Raw genomic sequence first — 25661 nt, 5'->3', positions numbered from 1 at the left:
AGCATGTTGAAAAGCAGAGACATTACTTTGCCAACAAAGGTTCGTCTAGTCAAGGATATGGTTTTTCCTGTGGTCATGTATGGATGTGAGAGTTGGACTGTGAAGAAGGTTGAGCGCTGAAGAATTGATGCTTTTGAACTGTGGTGTTGGAGAAGACTCTTGCGAGTCCCTTGGACTGCAAGGAGATCCAACCAGTCCATTCTGAAGGAGATCAGCCCTGGGATTTCTTTGGAAGGAATGATGCTGAAGCTGAAACTCCAGTACTTTGGCCACCTCATGCGAAGAGCTGACTCACTGGAAAATACTCTGATGCTGGGAGGGATTGAGGGCAGGAGGAGAAGGGGACGCCAGAGGATGAGATGGCTGGATGGCATCACTGACTCGATGGACTTGAGTCTGGGTGAACTCCGGGAGTTTGTGATGGACAGGGAGGCCTGGTGTGCTGCAGTTCATGGGGTCTCAAAGAGTCGGACATGACTGAGCGACTGAACTGAACTGAACTGAACAGAGGGAAGAGGAATAATCTGTGGTTCTTTTGTACACTGCGTCTGGCAACTAAAACAGAGGGCAGTTCTGAGGTAGGAAAATGTGGCCAGTAATTAAGAGAAAAGCAAGGGAAGCAGATCCACAGATGACCCAGGTATTAGAGTTACCCTAAAGTGAATTTAAAATAGCTAAAGTTAATATTTTAAGAAAATAGAGGAGAAAACAGACAAAATAGGTGAAAAGAGGCAAAATCTCAAGAGATTTGGAGTAAAAAAAAAAAAATAATCAAAAGAACAATCTAGAATTGAAAAATACAACATCTGAAATTAATACCTCATTGCATGGACTTAATAGCAGTCTACAGTATATACTGTGAAGACAAAGTTATATACTATTGTATACAGTGAAGACAAGGTTAGTAGATTCAAATACAGTTCAGTTTGAAATATCCAAACTGCAGCATAGAGAGAAAAAATGCAAAGAAAAGAGCAGAGTAGAAAAGACATGTGGGATACAGCCAGAAGGTCTCACATAAGTGTACTTGAAGGCTCAGAAAGAAAGGAGAGAGATACTGGGACAGAAGCAAATATCTAAAAAGATAATGGCCAAGAGTTTTCCAAATTAATGAAAGAGACCAACTCACAGATTCAAACAACTCAGCAAACCCTAGGCAGTACAGGAACAAAGAAAAGCATATCTAGGCAAACTTAGTTAAACTGTTAAAAACTAGAGACAATTAACTTCTCTGGTCTTCAGTTCTTATTCTTTCCTAAATCTTATTTCCTAAACCTTTCTAAGAAATCTTTCCTAAATGTTCCTAATCTTATTCTTTCCTAAATGTAAGGATTAGAGATACTTCCTTGGAAATCTCCCCCCGCCCCCACCCCCCAACAAAAATCAGAACATACTAGTCTGATAAGTAACAAGTGTTTTTATGAGATTAAGGTAGCAGAATATTTGAACAGAAAGTACTCTGGAAAAAAATCTGTGTTGAAATCTTATTCTTCATTCTAATCCTCTAGTGTTCAGTTCAGTTCAGTTCAGTCGCTCAGCTGTGTCTGACTCTTTGCGACCCCATGAACCGCAGCACGCCAGGCCTCCCTGTCCCTAACCAACTCCTGTAGTCCACCCAAACCCATGTCCATTGAGTCGGTGATGCTGTCCAACCACCTCATCCTCTGTTGTCCCCTTCTCCTCCTGCCCTCAATCTTTCCCAGCATCAGGGTCTTTTCAAATGAGTCAGCTCTCTGCATCAGGTGGCCAAAGTATTGGAGTTTCAACTTCAACATCAGTCCCTCCAATGAACACCCAGAACTGATCTCCTTTAGAATGGACTGGTTGGATCTCCTTGCAGTCCAAGGGACTCTCAAGAGTCTTCTCCAACACCACAGTTCAAAAGCATCAATTCTTCGGCGCTCAGCTTTCTTTATAGTCCAACTCTCACATCCATACATGACCACTGGAAAAACCATAGCCTTGACTGTGTTGAAATCTTATTCTTCATTCTAATCCTCTAGTCTAAGGAGAAACAAATTGATTTAGAAGAAACTGTGTTATTTTTTTCAATTACACGATCCAGTCCCTGCCTACTTGCCAGTTCTGTCTTGTGCTGTTCTTTTTCTTTACTGTTCGTGATGCAGTCACACTGGCTTCTATTTCTTTTTTTTTTTTTTTTTATTTTTAAACTTTACATAATTGTATTAGTTTTGCCAAATATCAAAATGAATCCACCACAGGTATGTTCCCCTGTCCCAAGTCTCTCGCACATAATTTTTCCTCTGCCTGGAATGGTCTTTCTAATATACTTGTACCCCAACTCCTGGCCCCTTTGCCTTATTAAACCATGTCCTTCCTTCAGGCCTTCAGCTAAATGTTACTTTCACTAGAAAGCAGTCTATGCGCCAAGCTAAATGACAGTTTCCCCAGTTATACACTCTCATATACATGGGTTTTTTCATAGCACATATCACAGTTTGTAATAATACCTTTTATTTGTGGTTGAGTCATATATGGTTTGTTCACTACATTGTAAGTTTCATACCAGTTTTGTTCACCATTTTACACATTTATCTTGGAAATTAGTCCACAGTAAGTATTTACTAACTTTTTGTTGGATGAATGACCAAATGAATGGGAGAACTTACAGAGGAAAATGAGTTTCAGTCCTGGATGACAGAAGCGCCTCATCATGTTGAGTAGGTTTAAGTCGCTGCCTGATTCATTTGTGGCACCAGGAAGCAGTCTACACTGTGGGTTCTCATTTCTGATCTTCCTCGTGGCAGTGGGGTAGCTCTCTTAAATGTCACGTAAATCCCAACCTGTTTTTGGTCAGGAGATAATTTAAGGCAAAAGAAATGCTTTTCATGGTTATGATTTCTAAAGGCTAGTAATAAGAAATAAATGATTTATCTGTTTGGAAGTATGATAAAAGTGGAATCTAACATGAGAGAGTATAGATACTCCATATGACACTGTCAGCTTAATACAAAGTCAGTCTTTGCTTTTGTCTCAAATTTTGAAGACTTTTCCCCCCAGCAGTGTCCTGGTGCACAAGATTGCCCTCTGGTGGCCACTTACTGCGTTTTCACAGGCCTTACTCCCCCCTCACCCCTCATCTCACCTACACCTTATATTTTAGATTGAATTAGATTTTTAAAGTAACCTTTTTGTGATAAAATATATTGAGAAAAATATTTTAGAAAGCAGTATGTATCAGAAGTCTTAAAAATACTTCCCTGATTAAGTAGTTCTTTTTCCCAAAATCAATTTTTAGGAAATAATTCAAAATTCCTAAAAAGCTTTATGTTCAAAGATGCTCACCACAGTGGCAGTTATAATTCTAAGAAATTAGACAACTTTACTTCTAACAACAGAAAATGAAGCAAATCAAGTTATCTAGGCAGTACACTATAAGAGCACAGAAAATGAAATCTTGACTTACCTTGGACTAATTACTTAGTCTTTTCACTTAGGAATTTGGTATTATAGCAGTAACTGCCTAATGCTATGTTATGAAGATTCAGTGCAATATGTTTATCCAGAGCCTGGCTCATTACAAGCAACAATAAATAGGTTTCCCAGGTGGCTCAGTGGTGAAGAATCTGCTTGTAATTCAGGAGACTTGGGTTCAGTCCCTGGGTCGGAAAGATCCCCTGGAGAAGGAAATGGCAACACACTCAGTATTCTTGCCTGGAGAATCCCATGGACAGAGGAGCCTGGTGGGCCACAGTCCCTAGGGTCCCAGAGAGTTGGACACCAACATGAGAGAGAGAACGAAGCAGGACAATTACATGTGCCTGTATTTAGCCTGTCTAAGAAGCAAAGCCCAAAACTTCTCCATGTAAAAGAGAGATTCAAGGAAAAGTATTCAAAATCTTAATAACAGATTTCTTCGGTGATTTTTTTTTCTTCTTTCTGTTCTCCTGTATTTTTATAGATTTTCTTTCTTCAACACATATTTCCCTTAAAATGGAGGTAGGTGGACTGTTATTTTTGAGCTAAAATTTTATGTTCACATGGGCTTCCCTTGTGGCTCAGCTGGTAGAGAATCCTCCTGCAATATGGGAGACCTGGGTTCGATGCCTGGGTTGGGAAGATCCCCTGGAGAAGGGAAAGGCTACCCACTCCAGTATTCTGGCCTGGAGAATTCCATGGACTGCATGGGGTTGCAAAGAGTCGGACACGACTGAGCGACTTTCACTTCACCATGTTCACATAGCGTATACTTCTCTGTGAGGATTTAAGGTGCCTTTGTGTATTCATAGTGTCACATGGTGAGTACCTTGACCTCAGCAGCTTGACGGGCTTGCCCACTCCTTCATCACTCAGTGACCTTCTTCACTTTAGGATATCACCCATTTCCCCCCTTTTTTTCATGATCACTTCTGCTAGATCTTCTTTTCAGCTATAAGCCCTGTAGTGTCTGAAGTTTGTCTTGACACGTTTGTCTTCTGCATTTATACTTTCCCTGCATGATCTCATTCAGTCCTTTGAATTTAAGTGCCATCTGCAAATGTTCTGATAACCAGATTTACATTTCTCCCTTGGTTGCTACACTCAGAGCTCTAACAGTGCCCTTGACATCTTCACTTGAGCGCTCCGTGTGGCACTGTAGCCTGACGCATCCAAAACAGCTCTTGATTTTACTCTATACGCTAAGCCTACTTTGCCCCTCGTGTTCTTCATTTGGTGACTGGCACCACACGAGTCATATTTGCTCTTCCTTTTTGTAAATATCTGGGGCTTCCCAGGTGGCACTAGTGATAAAAACCCTATTTACCAATGCTGGAGACATAAGAGATGTGGGTTCAATCTCTTGAGTCAGGAAGATCCCCCAGAGGAGGGCATGGCAACCCACTTCAGTATTCTTGCCTGGAGAATGGACAGAGGCGCCTGGAGAGCTTCAGTCCATGGGATCGCAAAGCAGTGAACATGACTAAGCGACTCAGCACGTGTGCATGCGTTGTAAATATCCAGTCCGTCAGCGAGTTCTGCTCAGCCTGCCATTCAGCGTGACCTTCATTGCTATCCTCCTTGTCTAACCAACTGTCACCTCTCGAAACTGTTTTCACCGTCTCTCATCTGATCATTCTGCCCCTTTTCTTGTCCCGATCCTCTGAGCCCCTCTCTACCACAGTCCAGTCTCCACATAACAACCAGAATGATCTTTTAAAAATGTAAAACCGGATCATGTCATTCCCATGCTCAAACCCGCCAAAGGCTTCCCATCCCTCTTCGAATAAAATTCAAACTGCCTTCCATAACTAGGTTTTCTTGGCCTCTGGCTTTCTTTCGGACCTTATGGTGATTCTGTTACCCGCTGCCTTGTTTCCTTAGGCTGTCCTTCTTTCTGTTTAACAGGATAAAGTTTGCCTTCTGCTCAGTAGAGAAGATTAGGCATTTTAAAAAAAAAACGAAGTAACTTGCTGCATTTCTGACAGGTTATATGTGAACTAGAGATAGTGAAATAAAGAAAGAAAAGGCTTTTTACAGGTGGTGATTTATGTTTCCAAAGCTTTGTCACTGAGTTTGGTTGGAAAGGAATCCTACATTCTTTCCTTTGACCAGTTATTTTCTTGGTCACCCCCACCAGACTTTTTTGATGCTTAGCCAAGGAGCATGAGATCATCTTCAGGAAACACTAGTTCCTTTTTTTTTTTTTTTTTGCTCCTTTGGCCATCTTTCAGCAAAGAAAATGTGAATTTTAAGACAGTATTGTTATATTTTGGAGGTTCCAGGCAAAGCATAACGAACAAAGTTACACTTCAGCTAATTCTCATAGCATATCATTTATCATGATCGAAAGATTCTCAAGTTTCCGGTTTTAAAAGGAATTTAGATCTCATCCGGTTCAACTTTCCTAATTTATAGATGAGGAATTTGAAGCTTAAAGAGAAAACACTATATCCTATGGAGCAGTTTTTCACCCTCCGAAATATTTACATATATTAAATCATTGGGCAGGGAGTTATGATTCCATTCTACAGATTAAAAAAGTGAAACTCAGAGAAGCTATTTGCTGAAGGTCACTCAGAGAAGCTTCCCTGGTAGCTCAGCTGGTAAAGAATCCACCTGCACTGCAGGAGACCCTGGTTCAATACCTGGGTCGAGAAGACCCCCTGGAGAAGGCTACCCACTCCAATATTCTTGAGCTTCCCTGGTGGCTCAGCTGGTAAAGATTCCGCCTGCAATGCAGAAGACCTGGGTTCAATCCCTGGGTTTGGAAGATCCCCTGGAGAAGGAAACAGCTACCCACTCTAGGATTCTGGCCTGGAGAATTCCATGGACTGTATAGTCCATTGTGTCACAGAGTTGGACACGACAGAGCAACTTTCAGTTTCACTCAGGGAAGCTATTTGTTGAAGAGGTTCAGCTGAGAATAGAACTCATATCTGACATTAAATACATGATAATGATAAACACACATCATTTTTCTTATGCTATGTTGCCTCCCAAAGAGGATTTGTAAGCTGGTAGAAAAGCAGATTCATATTATTAGTTCCTACTGTAAATGGATTTTAAAGTTATTTTTATTTTTATTATAAAAAATCAGTCTTTAATTTTGTACATGAAATGCTTTTTAAGTTGCATGCTAAAGTCTGACTGTGTGGATCACAACAAACATCTTCAAGAGATGGGAAAATTCTTCAAGAGATGGGAATACCAGACCACCTTACCTGTCTCCTGAGAAATCTGTATGCAGGTCAAGAAGCAACAGTTAGAACCGGACATGGAACAACAGACTGGTTCCAAATTGGGAAAGGCTGTACATCAAGGCTGCTTATTTAACATATGCAGAGCACATCATGAAAATGCCAGGCTGGATGAAGCACAAGCTGGAATCAAAATTGCCAGGAGAAATACCAGTAACCTCAGATATGCAGATGACACCACCCTTATGACAGAAAGTGAAGAGGAACTAAAGAGCTTTGATGAAAGTGAAAGAGGAGAGTAAAAAAGCTGGCCTAAAACTCAGCATTCAAAAAACCTAGATCACGGCATCTGGTCCCATTGCTTCATGGCAAATAGACGGGGAAACAATGGAAACAGTGAGACACTTTATTTTCTTGGGCTCCAGAATCACTGTAGATGGTGATTGCAGCCATGAAATTAAAAGATGCTTGCTCCTTGGAAGAAAAGCTATGACCAACCTAGATAGCGTACTAAAAAGCAGAGACATTACTTTGCCAACAAAGGTCCGTCTAGTCAAGGCTATGGTTTTCCCAGTGGTCGTGTATGGATGTGAGAGTTGGACCATAAAGAAAGCTGAGCGCTGAAGAATTGATGCTTTTGAACTGTGGTGTTGGAGAAGACTCTTGCGAGTCCCTTGGACTGCAAGGAGATCCAACCAGTCCATCCTAAAGGAAATCAATCCTGAATATTCACTGGAAGGACTGATGGGGAAGCTGAAACTACAATACTTTGGACACCTGATGTGAAGAACTGACTCACTGGAAAAGACCCTGATTTGGGGAAAGATTGAAGTCAGGAGGAAAAGGGGGCGACAGAGGATGAGATGGTTGGATAGCATCACCGACTTGATGTACTTGAGTTTGAGCAAGCTCTGGGAGTTGCTGATGGACAGGGAGGCCTGGCGTCCTGTAGTCCATGGGGTTGCAAAGAGTCGGACACAACTGAGTGACTGAATTGAACTCAGTTCTTGAAATGTTTTATAGTATGCATGTGATATACTTTACAATGTATTAATTTTATAATCAGAAGAATTTAAGATAGTAAAAATAATAGTGATAAGTGCATAGTAGAAACACTTTGAAAGTTAAAGGGGAAAACACTTACCTGACAGTCGCCCCCACTCCTGTAGTGAGCATTCTGGTGTATTCATGTCTGGTCTGTCCGTATTAATCTTGCTTATTCTCTAGCTGTGTTCCAGGTGCGTGTGATTTTTAAATAACATAGAGTGATGAGTTTTCAAAAACCTGTGAATTCTGTTGTTATACTTGTTTTCATCCTTACTTTTAAGATAACATACTCACCATGTAGAGTTATTTTTTTCTTATTGACTTCTCATTGCAGCTTATGGCATAAAACAAATCAAAATTAAAAATTTTTCTGGAGAAAATGTAAAATGCTCTAAAATAAATGGTTTAGGAGAGTGGAACTGTATTGTGATAAGCAGAGAGACAGATGTTTGTGGTCTTTTCTAGAATAGTAGAAAGTCCCAAAATAATAAGCATGTAGGTCCATAACATTATAGGAGCAAAATATTATATATATGTAATTATTTCCATTGAACATTTTTAATATGGGGAGAGCAGGTAGACAGATTTTATACATAAAGCAAGTTTTGTATTTTCCAGCCTGCAGAACACTTTGACTTTTAACATTATTTTATTTTTACAACAAGAATGTACAGTTTCCTAGTATGTATTTTTCAGCTATTTTTATCGTCACGAAGATACATAGCTAAAGAGGGATCAGGATATAATAGGATCTGGGAAGAAATCAGTACCTGAAGTGTTCGTCACTATATGAGGATATACTACTTGTTGTATATATGAAATATATCATTCGCAGTATCAGACCTTAAAAGTTATATGATTAAAAGTGATATTTACATGCAAATGTGATTTAAGGGTTAAGTGTTCATATAAAAAATTTTTAAATGTCTTTCTAGATAAGTTCATGAAGTTTCAAAGAACTTTGCTGTAATTGCTTAAGAGTTGAGAGTTGACATGTATGTTAATAATTGTATGTATATTAATCATTCTTTTAGTTTTTCAAATCTTATTCCAGTTGTCAGATCATTTTATTACACAATCTCATTCTGTCTCTTCTTTTTTGTAAATATTTCACTAGTAAGGAAGAGGAATCAAATAAAATTATTTATGATGGTTTTAGCATTGAACTGTAGTTAGCTTAGCATGTAAACTTTTTATTGTCTTCCTAGATTTCTACATAGATTTTACTCATTTCTGTGATAGTAGTTCTGAGTGTCTCTTTGAATGTAAATTATACTATACAGTTTCGTTCCGTTTGTAGACATTATGCTCCTTCAGTGCCCATCGAATGTCCTTCTAATAGGGGACCAAAGGGTATTATTAAGACACACAGAACTTTGCTTGGCTCCTTCCTTTTCATTTCATTATTGTTTTCATTTTTATTTTAAATGTTAAAATATAAAGCCATATGGAGCATAATATGGCAGACACTCATGTGCCCACACCTAGAGGATTGTTAACATTTCGGTATTTTGCTTAATAGAAAATTTCCAAATAGAGTCGGAGCCCTCCTCTTTCTTTTCTTCCCTGCTTCCCTTTTCTTCCCTCCCTCTACAGAGATAAACAAGGCGTAAAACCTGCCTATACCCTCTCAGTCTATGGTTAGTTTTTATTGCATTCAAAGGCAAATAAAATACTCTGCCTAGGGTATTATGTATCCATTTGCTTAGTATTGTTTAGTATGGCTTTTAAATTTTTACTTCAGTCAGTAGATCAGGGGCCTTCCCTGGCAGTGCAGTGGTTGAGACTCCAGACTCGGTGCTCCCAGTGCGGGAGATGCAGATCTGACCCCGGACTGGGGAGCGAAGATCCCACGTTCCTTGCAATTTGCCAAAAAAATTTTTATTTTTTAATTTTTTTTGCAGAGGAATAAATGTTTGTTGAGTTGAGAGGAAAAATCTCTGAACATAGAATTAATTACAAAGCATAAATCACTCTTTTAAATGAGGGTAATATGGATATTTTAGATAAATGCAACTAAGAAAACTCAAGGCATAAGAAGGAATTGTGAGAAATAAAGATAGAATTAATATATACTATTTTCATATATTTAGGTCAAGGGAGGAGTGATTATACTTCATATGCTCTGAGGTTCTTCCTGTGGGGGGTAACGTTATTGGTTAATTTTGGACTTAGGTTATTTTATACATTTTTATTATTTGTTTAAATTTATTTTAATTGGAGGCTAATTACTTTACAGTATTGTAGTGGTTTTGCCATACATTGACATGAATCCGCCACGGGTGTACATGTGTTCCCCATCCTGACCCTCCCTCCCCATCCCATCCCTCAGGGTCATCCCAGTGCACCGGCCCTGAGCACCCTGTCTCATGCATAGAACCTGGACTGACGATCTATTTCACATATGCTAATGTTTTAAATCAATTAATTTGTACAAAATTTCCCCCCCAAATTTTAAAAATCAATTAATTTGTACAAAATAATTAAGCACTCCTTTTTTATGTATTATTCTGCAGTTTGCTTTTTTCCATGCAATATTTGTAGGATTTATGTGTATTCATACATATAGGCCTAGTTTCCTTATTTAGCTACAGAATCCCAACCAAGGAAATAACACAGTTTATCTATTCTTCTTTTAATAGATCTTTAGGTTGGTTTTTTTTTCTTTGCAAATTGTTGGCCTGCTTTCGGTATGTAGTCAATCAATCAACAAGGGCTTATTACAGCTCTAGTCATGTACCCAGCCCCTTCCTAAAGCATTTATAGGCTAGTAGAGACCGGAGCTGTAGGCCTGTTCAGTGTAGGAGTAAGATGGGAGAGAAACTGAACTCTGCGACCTGTGTTGGGTGACTTTTTCTGGTTTCCTCTTAAGGTTTTTTTGGTTTGTAGGTACATATAATTTATTTAAAGTTACCGTGCTTTTGCAGTAAATCTTTAACGTCTTAAAATGATTTGCTTCTTTTAGGTGCTTGTTTCAATTGCCAGGATAACAGCGAAGGGGATCACTGTGAAGAATGCACAGAAGGATTTTATCAGAGTCCTGATGGCTCGAAAGAATGTCTTCGCTGCCCTTGTTCAGCAGTGACATCTACAGGCAGTTGTATCATAAGTAAGGCCTTTCTCTAAATACTCATTTTTAGAGGAAAAATCAGTGAGTCAGTGATCAGCAGGTAGAAAGTTCTAGATGCTGTAGGTGAAAGGGAGTTATAAAAACAGTAAAGCTTTGCAGTAAATGCATTTGTGAAATGAGACACAAAGGAGGGATGCGAGTGTTGTTGTTAAAGCTGTATTTTATCCTGTCTTACGCGATTAAAGAGGAAGAAATAAAAGAATTACGAGTGCCTGTCCATCTCAACTACTCAGATTCTTTAGATGAGCGTACTTCTTTTGTTCTCTTTAGGTTTTCTGGACAATTAATAAATAAAGTGTAAATTGTTACTTTGGATTCCATGTGTTTCTTAAGTTTGAGAGGAGATAATAGGTGGAGGCTGTAAAATGTTTTTTTGTATGTGTGGGGGGGGCGGGGGCGGGGTTAGTAGTAGTTTTGCATTTTGAAGCAACTTGAAATTGTACTAAACCATGTTGGTGTTCTTGCTCTTTAGAGTTGGGTGAATCGGAACCTGAATGTGTCCAGTGTAAAGACGGTTACACAGGCCAGAACTGCAATGACTGTAACCACGGCTACTATAATTCTGACAGCATCTGTGTGGAGTGCCAGTGCCACGGCCACGTGGACCCAGTTAAGACTCCAAGGGTTTGTGAGCCCGAGAGCGGGGAGTGCATCAGCTGCCTCCACAACACCACCGGCTTTTGGTGTGAAAACTGCCTGGACGGTTACGATCGAGACCTCGAGGGAAACTGCATCACGAAAGGTAAAACTTCGCCTAAGGGTGTACAGTTAATATCTTAACCTAGCAAGGAAAATGTCAGGACAACTACTTTTAGCTTCGTAAAACCTTCCAGTCCCACCAGGGAAGTTTTTTTGGGAAATAGATTTCGATAGAGATTTGCCCAAAGAGATTCCCTTCTATTCCTGCTGCTCTGCTGAGACTCCAGAGTCAACTCCAGAAGTTTGAGGACCATGATGAAGTCATTGCGGTGTTCTCACATCTTCTCATCTGTTTTTATTTTAATAATTTAAAGTCCTGTCGTTTCTTTTATCTTTTGCTTCCTGTAGTCTCATCACTTCCAGGGATCATCAAAGATCTTTTTAAGTAGAAACCTACAACTTGACTAGAAGTTAGCTGAGAAATAAGAATTTATTCCAGCTTCTGTCCTAACTTTGAGCCTAAGTTTTCCCACCTGATGGAGGAAATAGTAAAAATATTCCTTCATTTTTGAAAGAAAAAAGTTACTCACGTGGCAAAATGTTTCTTATAGGGAAGTTCAGTAAGGATTCAGATAAAAATTAATGATTAGAAATTCGGGATGAGTTGGGGATATTCAGACTTACTTAGGTCATAGAGATCAGACCATGCTCTTCTATAAACTGTTCTTTGATATTCTGACAGAAGCCGAATCCTGGGCTGATACAGTTGCCCTTTGGCAAGAGTTAGTCTTGTACCATTTTCTTGATATCCTTATTCTGCTGTGATCAAGGCTCAAACACTCAGATTGAACCCTATCCCTAGTCCAGAGAACCTGCCACTCAATTTTCTTTCCCACTGGAGGCGTACGCCTTGTCCGTATTTAGCTGACCAGGCTGTGATGACTTTTCTTATTAGCTATTAGGGAATGTAAGACATGCCTCTTTTTAGGGTGGATTGGTGTGCCGGCTGTGGTGATGAATTGTGATGATAACAGGGATCATTTCATCGAGTGCCTAGTATGTGCCACGCACTATGGACATTAAATGTAACGATGTTCTATACTTTATTTAATCCTTCCCAAGGACTCTGTAAAATAGATACCGTTATTCCCATTTCATAGGTGAGGAATCTCAGTTTTAACAAGATTGGCTCACTTATTTATTGCTACACAGTTCTACTTGATCCCAAAGCTTTTGGTATTTCTACTGAGCTATGCTGCATTAGAAGTACACAGTATAGTACCTTAGTTGTAAAATAACTATATCTATTTAAAGGAAAAATCACTATGCTGGCAATGGCTGTTTTCTCTCTCAGCTGATGTCAACTATGGCCATTTAAATTGTGTTTTTCAGAAGCAACTAGAAATGCAATTTCCCCTATTTTGTTTTTGCCTCCATTAAAGAGAATTTTACCTTTATGAAGTGCCATCAGACATGCTGAACTTATTTTAGTTCAAACGAGTATTAGCTATCCCTTTCACTTTTAACAAAGTGATTTAGAAGTCACTAGTGACATACTTACTACCTTTTCAGGAATTTGTATGAATCTATTCAAGAGTACAGGAGGATGGAAAACTCCAACATTAGAATTTTCCCAAAGATTTTAGTATGGATATTATATACGTTTTGGATAACAGCCATGGGTGTAATAATCTAGTTTTCTAGACCCTGATTCTTTCCACTATATTTCTTGAGAAATTATTTTTTAACTTACTTTAACATTACTTTAAAGCAGAGTATCATGTCAACATCCCATATCAACTTCCACTCCCATGTGTATTTCTTTTATTGTTTCTTAAAACCAGATATTTTGTCTTTTACATTTCATTCTCTGTTTTTATTTTCAGAAGTTATTGTTCCAACACCTGAAGGTTCTACCATTTTGGTTTCCAATGCCTCTTTGACCACATCAGTGCCCACCCCTGTTATAAATAGCACCTTTACCCCTACCACCCCGCAGACTATCTTTTCAGTAAGCTCTGCAGAAAACAGCACGTCGGCCTTAGCGGACGTGTCATGGACCCAATTTAACATCATCATTTTGACAGTCATCATCATTGTGGTGGTGCTGCTGATGGGGTTTGTGGGGGCTGTGTATATGTACCGGGAGTACCAAAACCGGAAACTCAACGCCCCCTTTTGGACCATTGAGCTGAAAGAAGACAATATCAGTTTCAGCAGCTACCACGACAGCATTCCCAACGCAGATGTGTCAGGATTGTTGGAAGATGATGGCAATGAAGTGGCTCCCAACGGGCAGCTGACCCTGACGACCCCAATGCATAACTATAAAGCCTGAGGAGGAGCCAGAGCTGTTCTCCTGGACTTTAAGGCCACAGTGCTTACTAAGACAGCATCATTCTCTGCGCCACAGCCTGGGTAGAGTCGCTGAGATGAGAAGCAAAGGCATGTAGTGCGTCGGAAATTTTCAGGTACAAACGTGTAATGTACTTAGCCTGTTACTCTTAGTTTTCCCATGAAGATCTGAAGCAGTCACTGACGATGAGGACTTGAAGTAAAGTGTATTTTTGTACCGAACCACATGGGAGGGTAGAAGGCTGGGCCTCTCAGTGCAGCCCCAGTCCGCTTTGACCTCCAAACAGATTCCTGGGGGAATGTTCACCATCAGTGGAAACAGGATGATGGATGTGGAGGGGAAAGGACTGCCAGAAGACTTTATCTCCATTCTTGATAAAGGAAGGCCAGGAAGGATATTCATTTTACTGGACTAAAAGACATCCTTGAGGAAAAGCTGATATTTGGGCTGTGTCATAATACACAATCTTGATTGTTTCTATAATAGGGGCAGTGAAGTCCCAAGAAGATCTTTAGAAGGGTTTGATTTTTCTTTCCAGAGTTTTTGCTCAATAATAAGATGAAAGCACAGGATAAGCTTCTAATGGTAGAGAGAGGAAGGCAATGTCTGGGAAAGCATAAAGCTGATGATTCTCCTTAAGGCCTCAGTGTAAATGATAAATTGTTTAAAAAGAAGGAATACTCCTGCCTCTAGAGAAATAAGGTGTATATAGTTAATGTAGAATATCTGCTCAGCATTGTATTTGTATCTATTTGTAAAAAAAAATCATGTCTTATTTTATCATCTAGAATTTATTTGTATAGCAGTTAATGGCGTTGTAAAAAGAAAATATGGGGTTAAAATACTGTAAAATAGATGGCAATATTGCTAGAGCTGGGACTCTGGTGAGCATCAGTGATTTTTAGTCCCTCTTTTGACATTGTTGAAATTTATAAGAGGTTGGATGTTTCTAATTTTTCCCTTTTTCAGTCTAAAAGTAGAGTTCTATCGTCTTTGACTTCCTATAGATTCAAGCAATAGATTTTGAAGACAATGATTGTTAAGCTGGGACACAAGACTGCATTCTCCAAACTACTCACCTGTTTAGACATTAGCTTCTCTATATTTTACATAGATTAAAGTAGAACAAACACATGCTTATTAAAAAATTTTTTTTAAGTAACAATAGTCTTCCAAAGGAAGAAATGTTTTAGCTCCAAAAGAAAAGCCATCATATCACTTGGGATCCGCTGTGAAATATCATACCTGTGAACTATTTATATTCTCTCCCACCCCCAAATACTCCTGCATTTGAATGTAGCCGGTCACTCAGATGCCACGGGGTGTGGACCACGTCCTGCATGCTGCAGTTCTTGTATCTTCCTGTCTGGCTGGAAGGTGGCGCCGTGGTTGAGAGGGTATAGTCAGGCATTGCATTTAGACGCAGTTTTTTCTTTGAGGCCATCTCTGCCTTTGCTCTCCTCTAATTATGATGTTGACAGATTGTAGATTAAGGAAAGCCAGGAAAAACAACCAGAAGTCAAATGCAGATATTTATTAGGAGGAATAACAAACTGTCAAGTAGTTAGAAAAAAAAAAAAGCAAAAATTAAACCTACGAACCCCTGCCAAGCTGATCACCCTACTTGACTTCTCCAGAGAAAAACCTGGAATTTGGTCATCCCTCTGCAGTTGGAGATGATGCTCTGGAGGATGTACAGGCAGATAATCTACTTCTAGTAACTGGAGAGGCTCTGGATATCTGGCCATTGCTCATGAAAGTAGAGATCACATTAAAATCAGATAATGTTTCTATAGCCCTCTGCAGTTGGAGACGATGCTCTGGAGGATGTACAGGCAGATAATCTACTTCTAGTAACTGGAGAGGCTCTGGATATCTGGCCATTGCTCATGAAAGAGAGATCACATTAAAATCAGATAATGTTTCTATAGCCCTCTGCAGTTTGCAAGGCGGCTTTCTGTACCTGTGTCCTTCGTTCCTCACCACAAGCCTTTGAGGAAGTAATTGTTGTTCCCAGTTATCGGTGAGGTTAAATGTCGTGTTCAAGGCTACACCGTATGTTATTAGGCTTGGAATCAGGACTCCTAACTCAGAAGCACATGTTTTTTTCAGCTGTATGCTTGTGCAGAAATGACCCAGCTGCAGACATTGGAAGGCTGGGAGGAAGAATCCCATCTGTGAACGTTTCTGATTTTTGTAAATACAAGGTACAATCCAGGGCTATATAGCCACGAAGGACTTTGCAGAAAGAACATGGAGGATTACTCTCTGAAGCCAGTGTTGGTGATAAGAAAATAAAAATACCAGTCTGTGCTTCATAAAAGGAAACTGATCTTTCCATGCAGGGAAAGAAAACCCGATTTCCCCAGCAGCTGCCACATATGCGTATAGAGACTGTTCCAAGGAATTGTGTAAAGTGACATATGCCTTTCCCAGACTATCACGCCCTCAAAGCCAGGGATTGAGGATAGTGGGACATGAACGTTTGTTCACAGAAGTTAACACAATAAAGAAAGAAAGAGTTTGTTGGGGTCTAAGAGCCAAAGCTGAACGAACAGTCCAGATTCTGGCTATGTAGACATTCCTTGAAACAGACGTTAAAAGGAGTTGCAAAAATCGAATCACAAAGAACGTTTACATATTTATGAACAGAGCCTAGGTCATGTTCTTAATTTATCCTGGTGGAAAAAATTAAGCTCTTAAAATCTATTTTAAATAATATTCTTTAGTGCTCTGTGTTTCTGCTGGTGGAGGTAATTTTGCTCTAAAGTAGAAATCCATCATGAAGTGATCTACCACCAAAATCACTCTAGGAAATTGGCCTGAGAAAAATGCCTTGCACAGCAGTCATTCCGCTAGAAGTGTGATCCCCACGCACCAGGGTCCCATACATCCTTTAGAAAGACTAAGAGTGTCTCAGAAGTAGGGATGTGTTTATTTTCAAATGTGGTGAGACTAGTGTGAATCTGATTGACGAATGACAGATACTGCTGTGGGATGACATTTTCATCTTCATTAATTCATTGCAGTGAGCCCTGTGCATTTCTGACAGTCATGTGTCCTGGGTAGTGTTGAGAAGTGTGTCTGTCCTCCTTTACTTTCCCCTCCCTACTGCTGTCCTCTAGCTCCCAGAGGTGTCTTACTAATAGAATTTCTCTAGTTACAGAGAAAAATGATGATAAAACTAAACCTCATGTATACTAAGGTCCTGTGGACTTAATGTGTTACTTTTAGGGAACCTGAATTTTAAGAGCGAACAGAGCTGACACGGAATGGGAGGAGAGAGGTTTGTGGGGGAGAGGATTTGTGGAAGCATCGCGTTGTATGTCTGCACTCTCGCCCCAGGATTCCTGGAGACTTTGACCGTTAAGCAGCACTCAGTGACCTGCGGCTCGCTGTGGCCAGCTGAGTGCCTGGAGGACATGTAGCCCTTCTTGTGCTGCTCTGGAGCCAGAGAGCTGAAACGACAGCCCTTCCTACTGACAGCACTAGTTTGGACCGCATTATTAAATCATTCACTTTGGTCCTGTCTTTCTTTGTAGGACATACGGTCAACATAGCACCTCTGATTATGAACATTCCCTGGTTCTTATATTTTGAGGTATGTGGGAAGGAGTTCAATTTATATATCACAAGGAAAGAAAGCTCCCACAAAAATTTCGGAAAACTAAAAAGCAACCCAAGGTAACCCGTTAGAGCAAAGGAAGCATCTCTGGCCTCATCGACGAAGAGCCTTTGGTCTGTTATGATCGTCTCGATAGGAGTTTGGGAGCTGAAACGAGTTTGGTGTGTGCAGGGGAGTGACGGGAGGTTAGTGTAAGTTTTCCCTCAACCTTGAGCCAGTGACTATGCCAAGGGAAGAAGCAGGAAGAGCACACTGGTTCACCTGAAGAAATCAAACGATACCACGTGAACTAAAAAGGCTACAGATCCCCAGAGTGTCAGAGGTCGAATGATGCTTTTTCAAAGGCCACTGGGAACCATCTGCAGTAACTGTACCAGCAGCTCTAGAACGCGAGACCAGGCCTGAGGCCTGCACTAGCCTGAGAGCTGACTGATTTAAAGCAACTTCATGCTAGGCACAAGCACTCTGTAATACGTTAAATTTCCGCCCAAGCAATTGGGAGTGTTTCTGAAACATTAAAATCGTATTTATGTCACTAAAATTCTAACGCACATCTTAAAAACATGTCTCATACATATGCTGGACTAGGCTTCATGATGCATTTCTAAATTTGTGTATGATTTGAATATAAGAAAGAATTTATACAAGAGTGTTATTTAAAATTATTAAAAAATAAATGTATATAATTTGTACCTGTTGTAGATTTGCTGTTTTACTTTTTTATGTGGTCACAGTTGTTGGAAGTCTTTTAATATGTGTCACAGATCACTTATTTTCAAACTGCTTCTTGAAAATCTTTGTGTCCTGCGTTTATTGATCATGCTTTCTGTTTCAAGAAGTTCCTTTAAAGAATGTTTTCCACTTAGGGGAAAAAAATGCCACACGAAGAGTATTCCCCCTCTCAAAACACCCTGAAGCAAAAAGCATATATTAACATATAATCTTGTTTAATAACTGTCCCCTATGAGATCCATTGGACTTCCCTGGTAGCTCAGACATTAAAGCGTCTGCCTACAATGAGGGAGACTGAGTTCAATTCCTGGGTCCAGAAGATCCTCTGGAGAAGGAAATGGCAAAGCACTCCAGTACTCTTGCCTGGAAAATTCCATGGACGGAGGAGCATGGTAGGCTACAGTCCGTGGGGACACGACTGAGTGATGTCACTTTCTTTCTGTCTTTCTATGATATCCACTGGGCATCCCTGAAAGCTCAGTTGGTAAAGAATCTGCCTGCAATGCAGGAGACCCCAGTTCAATTCCTGGGTCAAGAAGAACCACTGGAGAAAGGATAGGCTACCCACTCTACTATTCTTGGGTTTCCTTTGTGGCTCAGCTGCTAAAGAATCCTCCTGCCATGTGGGGGACCTGGGTTCAATCCCTGGGTTGGGAAGATCCCCTGGAGAAGGGAAAGGCTATGCAGTCTATTCTTGCCTGGAGAATTCCATGGACTGTATAGTCCATGGGATCACAAAGAGTCAGATACGACTGAGCAACTTTAACTTCACTTTAATCTCTGCTCCAGATAAGGAAGAGTCTTAACCCTTCCTTATGCTCACTACCAACCGTATTAAAATAATGTATACTTTCCTGTATTTGCCAGGTTATATGATGTCTTTTCCCCTTTGTTGGTACTGTCTCTTCTATCTATAATGTCCTGGAAAATGTTTATTCATTCTTTGCAACCGCTTGATAAAAGAGGGTTGATAAGTCCTTAACATATACCCCCGTTGGCCTAAAGAAGAATTCTCCTATTGCACATATTTTATTAAAAATACTTGTTCTGTTATGTCTTCCTTGGTAAACTGTAATCCTTGAAGCCAGGAGCACATGCTCTTTCGTCTCTAGTATCTGGCACAGTGCTGGCATACTGTGGGTACTCAGTAAATGGTGGTTTAAAACAAAAAGTACTTGACAGGTGCAATAGTTGATCTGAACTTATTTGGTGAAGCAGTATAAGAAATTTTGTATTCAGTGGGTAAGACAGTAAGTCTTATTTAATAGAAATGTCAGCATACACGATTCAGAGGGTCTGAGAAACTGTGAAATTGTGAACACAAGTGTGCAATGCTTACTTGTGAACATAAACAGTTTGTATGTCTTTTTTTTTTTTTCCTGGAGAAAAGGTCCATACTCTTAATCATAGTCTCTAGAGGATCTATGGTCCCAAAAAGATTGATGGCTCCTAGGATGCAGATTCCTTTCTATATTTCAGCCATAATCCTCTCGCTCATTGAATGTAAATCAGTTCAGTCTTGATTCAAGGGATCCACTTCCAGAAATCCCTCATAAGAAAATGACCTAAAAAGCAGAAATTTTTGTGTGGAAAAAAAAATCTTTCCCCGAGTTGTATATAAAGTTTAAAAAGTGGAGACGAACTTTAGATGTTCAACCATAGACATGGCTTAGTGCATACACTGTTAAATTAACATTTGGTCATTAAGAATAAGGAAGAATGATTAGAAACAGAATGAAAAATAGGATATTTTGAAAATGTGCATGCAATTCTACTCCTGGTGTATAGTTTAGAGAAACTTATGAATGTGTACCAGGACCCACATTTCAAACTCTTCATTGCAGCATCATTTGTCATAGCAAAATAACTGGAAACATCCCAATTGCCTATCAGTAGAAGAACGGATTAATTGTGGCCTATCCATATACTTTGGAGAAGGAAATGGCAACCCACTCCAGTGTTCTTGCCTAGAGAACCCCAGGGATGGCGGAGCCTGGCGGGCTGCAATCCATGGGTTGCTAAGAGTCGGACACGACTGAGCGACTTCACTTTCACTTTCCACTTTCACGCATTGGAGAAGGAAATGGCACCCCACTCCAGTACTCTTGCCTGGAGAGTCCCATGGATGGAGGAGCCCGGTGGGCTGCAATCCATGGGTTGCTAAGAGTCGGACACGACTGAGCGACTTCACTTTCACTTTCCACTTTCACGCATTGGAGAAGGAAATGGCAACCCACTCCAGTGTTCTTGCCTGGAGAATCCCAGGGACGGGGGAGCCTGGTGGGCTGCAGTCCATGGGGTCGCACGGAGTCGGACACGACTGAAGCGACTCAGCAGCAGCAGCAGCAGCATCCATATACTTTGAATAGAATTTTATACAGTGGTCAAAAATGAATGAATTACAGCTATCTACATCAGTATGGATGAGTCTCAAGACATAATGTCAAGCAAAAAAAGCTAGGCATAGAATACATACAATATGATTTCTTATATATAATGACCAAAAATGGGAAATGTAATATGTTGTTTAAAAAGACATTATACAGGAAAACTATAAAGAAAAAGGAGTGATGAATACATGAGTATAAAGATAATGATGATGGATATCATCACATTATCTGTTCAGTTTGAGGACTGGGACTGTCTGCATCTTTTAATGCCATTGCCAAGCACAGTCCTGGCACCAGAAAGTGCTCAACAAACGTGAGTGAATGATGGACTCTGCTACACTGCAGTGCTTACACTGGTGAGTACGGTAAAGGCATGTAAGAACCGCAAAGAAGGCTTTAAAGTAAAGCAAGTCTAAACCAGAAACCAAATGGACTGCGATTTGGGGCGGCACCAAGTCACTTGTAAACAGGGATGTTTCTGAGTGACGCTGGGAATAAACAGCGCAGAATCCCCTCCAGTGGAGCGGGGCTGATGAAGCTCACTCCTGCACTGCATGGAGGTCTTGTCCACAGACAGGACTGTGTACCCTCACACGTGCGCTGCCTGGGCAGGAAGCAAACTTAGTCTGCTATGTGGATGCTTTTGGTGTCCTCCCCTTTCTGCCTTTGTTTCCAGAAGCTTGCAGAACCAAGAGGCTATATCTCAGCTTTTTAATTCCCCCCAAATATTTCCCAAATGAGCCATTGTTATCTCTAATCACCATGGCCAGGGGATCATCCAGTTTCATCTGAAGAGGCTACTTCTGGCAAGAGATGAGATTCTTCCAGACAAGTATAGGGACATTAATGATCGTCTGTGTAGATCCTGTTTTAGTTGAGGTAATAATTTGGGGGCAGTTAAGCAACTCGTGTAGACTGCAATGGGCCATGAATCCCCAAAGGAATTGTCTGAAGTGGAGAGGGCTTTGTATTCCAGAGCAAGGATCAGAGTTTGGTTAACAGTTATGTTTTGAATTTGCTCCAGTTAAAATGGAAAGGAAGCAGATATATTAACAGGTATTGGTCCCGGGTAAAGAATGAGCTTCATTTACTTATAATTTGTACCTCACCTTTTTGTATTAAAAGACAGAGATCATTAAGCCACCAATTAAGGATGAAAGGACCAGTTTAGTATATCAAAGAGGAGGAGGAGGTACACTAGCCAAGTTAGGCTAAGACTACATTAGCAACTGTGCCAAAGCCTCTGACGGTGTGGATCACAACAAACTGTGGACAATTCTGAAAGAGACGGGAATACCAGACCACCTGACCTGCCTCTTGAGGAATCTGTATGCAGGTCAGGAAGCAACAGTTAGAACTGGACATGGAATAACAGACTGGTTCCAAATAGGGAAAGGAGTACGTCAAGGCTGTATATTGTCACCCTGCTTATTTAACTTCTGTGCAGAGTACATCATGAGAAACGCTGGGCTGGAAGAAGCACAAGCTGGAATCAAGATTGCCAGGAGAAATATCAATAACCTCAGATATGCAGATAACACCACCCTTATGGCAGAAAGTGAAGAACTAAAGAATCTCTTGATGAATGAAAGAGGAGAGTGCAAAAGTTGGCTTAAAGCTCAACATTCAGAAAACAAAGATCATGGCATCCGGTCCCATCACTTCATGGGAAATAGATGGGGAAACTGTCAGACTTTATTTTTCTGGGCTCCAAAGTCACTGCAGATGGTGATTGCAGCCATGAAATTAAAAGATGCTTACTCCTTGGAAGGAAAGTTATGACTAACCTAGACAGCATATTAAAAATCAGAGACATTACTTTGTCAACAAAGGTCCGTCTAGTCAAGGCTATGGTTTTTCCAATAGTCATGTATGGATGTGAGAGTTGGACTATAAAGAAAGCCGAGAGCAGAAGAATTGATGCTTTTGAACTGTGGTGTTGGAGAAGACTCTTGAGAGTCCCTTGGACTGCAAGGAGATCCAACCAGTCCATCCTAAAGGAGATCAGTCCTGGGTGTTCATTGGAAGGACTGATGTTGAAGCTGAAACTCCAATACTTTGGCCACCTGATGCGAAGAGCTGACTCATTTGAAAAGACCTTGATGCCAAGAAAGATCGAAGGCAGGAGGAGAAGGGGACCACAGAGGAATGAGATGGCTGGATGGCATCACGGACTCAATGGACATGAGTTTGGGTGGACTCCGGGAGTTGGTGATGGACAGGGAGGCCTGGCGTGCTGCAGTCCATGGGGTCTCAAAGAGTCAGACATGACTGAGCGACTGAACTGAACTGAACTGAACATTAGCAGCTGACACCTAATTTAGCTTACTTTCCCAGCAACCAACGACATAGATTACTTGTTGTTCAGTATTCAGGATTGATTTCCTTCTCCATGTACCAACTCTCACATCTGTACATGACTACATAGCTTTGACTATACAGACAGATTACTTAGCTATTACTAATGAATGGATACATCTTGGAACATCAACAGAAAAACTCTTTAATAATACAAAGAGCAAATGAAAAGCTCTTTAACGATACAAAGAGCATCAGCTTTGGAAGAAGAGAGGATTCCAGTGCGGGCTCCAGTGTAGTGCCTTGGGCAGGTTAACAGAGGGCCCCTGGTCCTTCTCTCCGCCCTGTAGAAGAGTAATGATGCTGACCCCTTAGGGCGCACTGAGGACGCATGGGAAGCACCCCAGCGCGTGCCACGTCTGTAGTGAATGCTGGGTCCTGTCCTCTCTCCCTTTATTTAGGAGGCCTTCAGTTAAGGCATTACCCACCCCCCAAAATGCAGTGTTCTTGTTTCACCGTTGGGTAGTACCAGGTGGCTTGTTCTCTGAACAGAAAACCAACCCATAGCCCAGTATTGGAGGAAGGCCACTCCTAGGTTTTAGGTATCTTTGGAATGAAAGGAGATACTTCTCTGAGCTGAATTGCTGCTGTTCCTGTGCTGTGGTGGGTCACCCCGGGACCAGGGGGGCGTCCACAGGGGGCTGGAGCAGGCAGCGTGGCATCTTGCAGCATTCCTGTGCTTCTATGGGGATTCATGGAGTTGGTATGTTTGCCTGCGGGAAAGGGATGGGACGTGAGTGCTGGGGAGTGGGGAGAGTTCAGGCCTTGGAGTCTGCTCTGAACAGGCTGTAATCCGTGCTCTGATTTTACACAGTGAACCAGGGCAGGCCATGGATCCCACCAGTTCTCAATATTTCCATCGATACATCCAAGAGATTGAGTTAAATGGTTTCTGTGAGAGCCTTTTTTCATTCCTGTATTCTGTTAGGCAGAGAAAAAAGTGTTTGGGACAAGATCACTAATTCTGATAAAGATTTATAATTCATTCTTTTACCAACATTTATTAAACACCTATTATTTGCCACGCACTATAAGAGATCTTTAAAATCCCCCTTCTCCGGAGGGTCTTCCCAGCCCAGAGATTGAGCCCAGGTTTCCTGCACTGCAGAGTAGTCGGACAAAAAAAGAAGAAGAATCTAAATTGGAAAGGAAGAAGTAAAATTGTCACCATCTGCAGATGACATGATGTTTTACATAGAAAATTCTAAAGACACTACCAAAAACCTACTGGAGCTCATCAGTGAGTTCAGTAAAGTTGCAAGATACAAAATAAATACGCAGAAATCCCTTGCACTTTCTGTACAGTAACAGTGAGCTGTCAGAGAAATTAAGAAAACAAGCCCATTTACAGTCACACCACAAAGAGTAGAGTACGCCGGAATGAGTCTAAATATGGAGGAAAATACCCGTATTCAGAAAACTATAAGACCCCCTGGAGTAGGGAATGGCAGCCCACTCCAGTATTCTTGCCTGGAGAATCCCAGGGATGGAGGAGCCTGGTGGCTACAGTCCATGGGATCGCAGGAGCCAGACACGACTGAGCGACTAAGCGCACGTATAGACCTTAGGGTGTAGAATTAAAAGTTCCCATTTTCAGAGGAAGCCAGGCACAAAAAGTGTACATACTATAATGCCTGGTACACGAAGCTCTAGAAAAGGCAAATCTTTAATGCTAGAAAGCAGACCATGGTTTCCTACATGAAAAAACAAACTTATGGTCTCCTTAGGGGAGAGAGAGGGGGAGGGCCAAATGAGGAGTATGGGATTAACACATTCAGACTGAAATATAGAAAATAGATAAGCCGCAAGGACCTACTGAATGGCACAGGGACTTACACCCAGTATATTGTAACAACCTATAAAGGGATATAATCTGAGAAACAAAACAAAAGTGAATCACTCTGTTGTACACCTGAAACTGTAAGTTGGCTGTACTTCAAAAAAAAAGATAAAAAATTTAAAGATTAAGTTCTTCATTCCCGTAACCACATTACCAGGGTTCAATAGCCACACATGGCCAGTGGCTGCTCCATCGGACAGTGCTAATTCAGAACATTTCCATCATCTGGGTTCTTTCGCAGAGCACTGTTCTGTGTCTTGGCTGTGGTGGTGGTTACCTGGGCATATACATTTGCCAAAGCAGGTCAGAATGTATACTTAAATCGTCTCTGTGTTACTGTATGTAGATTATATCTCAGTGAAATTGATGGACAGGGAGGTCTGGTGTGCTGCGGTTCATGGGGTCGCAAAGAGTCGGACACGACTGAGTGACTGAACTGAACTGACAACTGATGCAAAATAAAATCCTGTTCTCAAGGAGCTCAGTCTAATTGAGGAGACAGGCAAGTTAGTGGATGATTATAGAGCTGTGTTAGTGCCATAAGTAAGACCCGGGTACCCTGGAAGTTCAGAGGTGCGAGTTAGTGGATGATTATAGAGCTGTGTTAGTGCCGTAAGTAAGACCCGGGTACCCTGGAAGTTCAGAGGTGCAAGTTAGTGGATGATTATAGAGCTGTGTTAGTGCCGTAAGTAAGACCCGGGTACCCTGGAAGTTCAGAGGTGCGAGTTAGTGGATGATTATAGAGCTGTGTTAGTGCCGTAAGTAAGACCCGGGTACCCTGGAAGTTCAGCGAGTTAGTGGATGATTCTAGAGCTGTGTTAGTGCCGTAAGTAAGACCCGGGTACCCTGGAAGTTCAGCGAGTTAGTGGATGATTATAGAGCTGTGTTAGTGCCATAAGTAAGACC

At 41.0% G+C, this 25661-nt stretch overlaps 1 protein-coding gene across 1 annotated transcript in view; it reads left to right on the top strand.

The window, feature by feature from the left end:
• MEGF9 (multiple EGF like domains 9) overlaps positions 1–18127 on the top strand; it is an 80662-nt gene extending 62535 nt beyond the window's left edge. Inside the window, exons 4-6 of the mRNA XM_003586445.5 lie at positions 10651–10794; positions 11288–11557; positions 13341–18127. Of these exons, the coding sequence (XP_003586493.2) occupies positions 10651–10794; positions 11288–11557; positions 13341–13792 (866 nt within the window). The 3' untranslated portion in view covers positions 13793–18127. The remainder of the gene's footprint in view (positions 1–10650; positions 10795–11287; positions 11558–13340) is intronic.
• The last annotated feature ends 7534 nt before the right edge of the window (positions 18128–25661 follow it).

The sequence above is a fragment of the Bos taurus genome, chromosome 8, assembly GCF_002263795.3.
Source record: "Bos taurus isolate L1 Dominette 01449 registration number 42190680 breed Hereford chromosome 8, ARS-UCD2.0, whole genome shotgun sequence".
Lineage (NCBI taxonomy): Eukaryota > Metazoa > Chordata > Mammalia > Artiodactyla > Bovidae > Bos > Bos taurus.
Note: the sequence above shows the minus strand (reverse complement) of the source record. Positions and strands in the feature narration are given on the sequence as shown.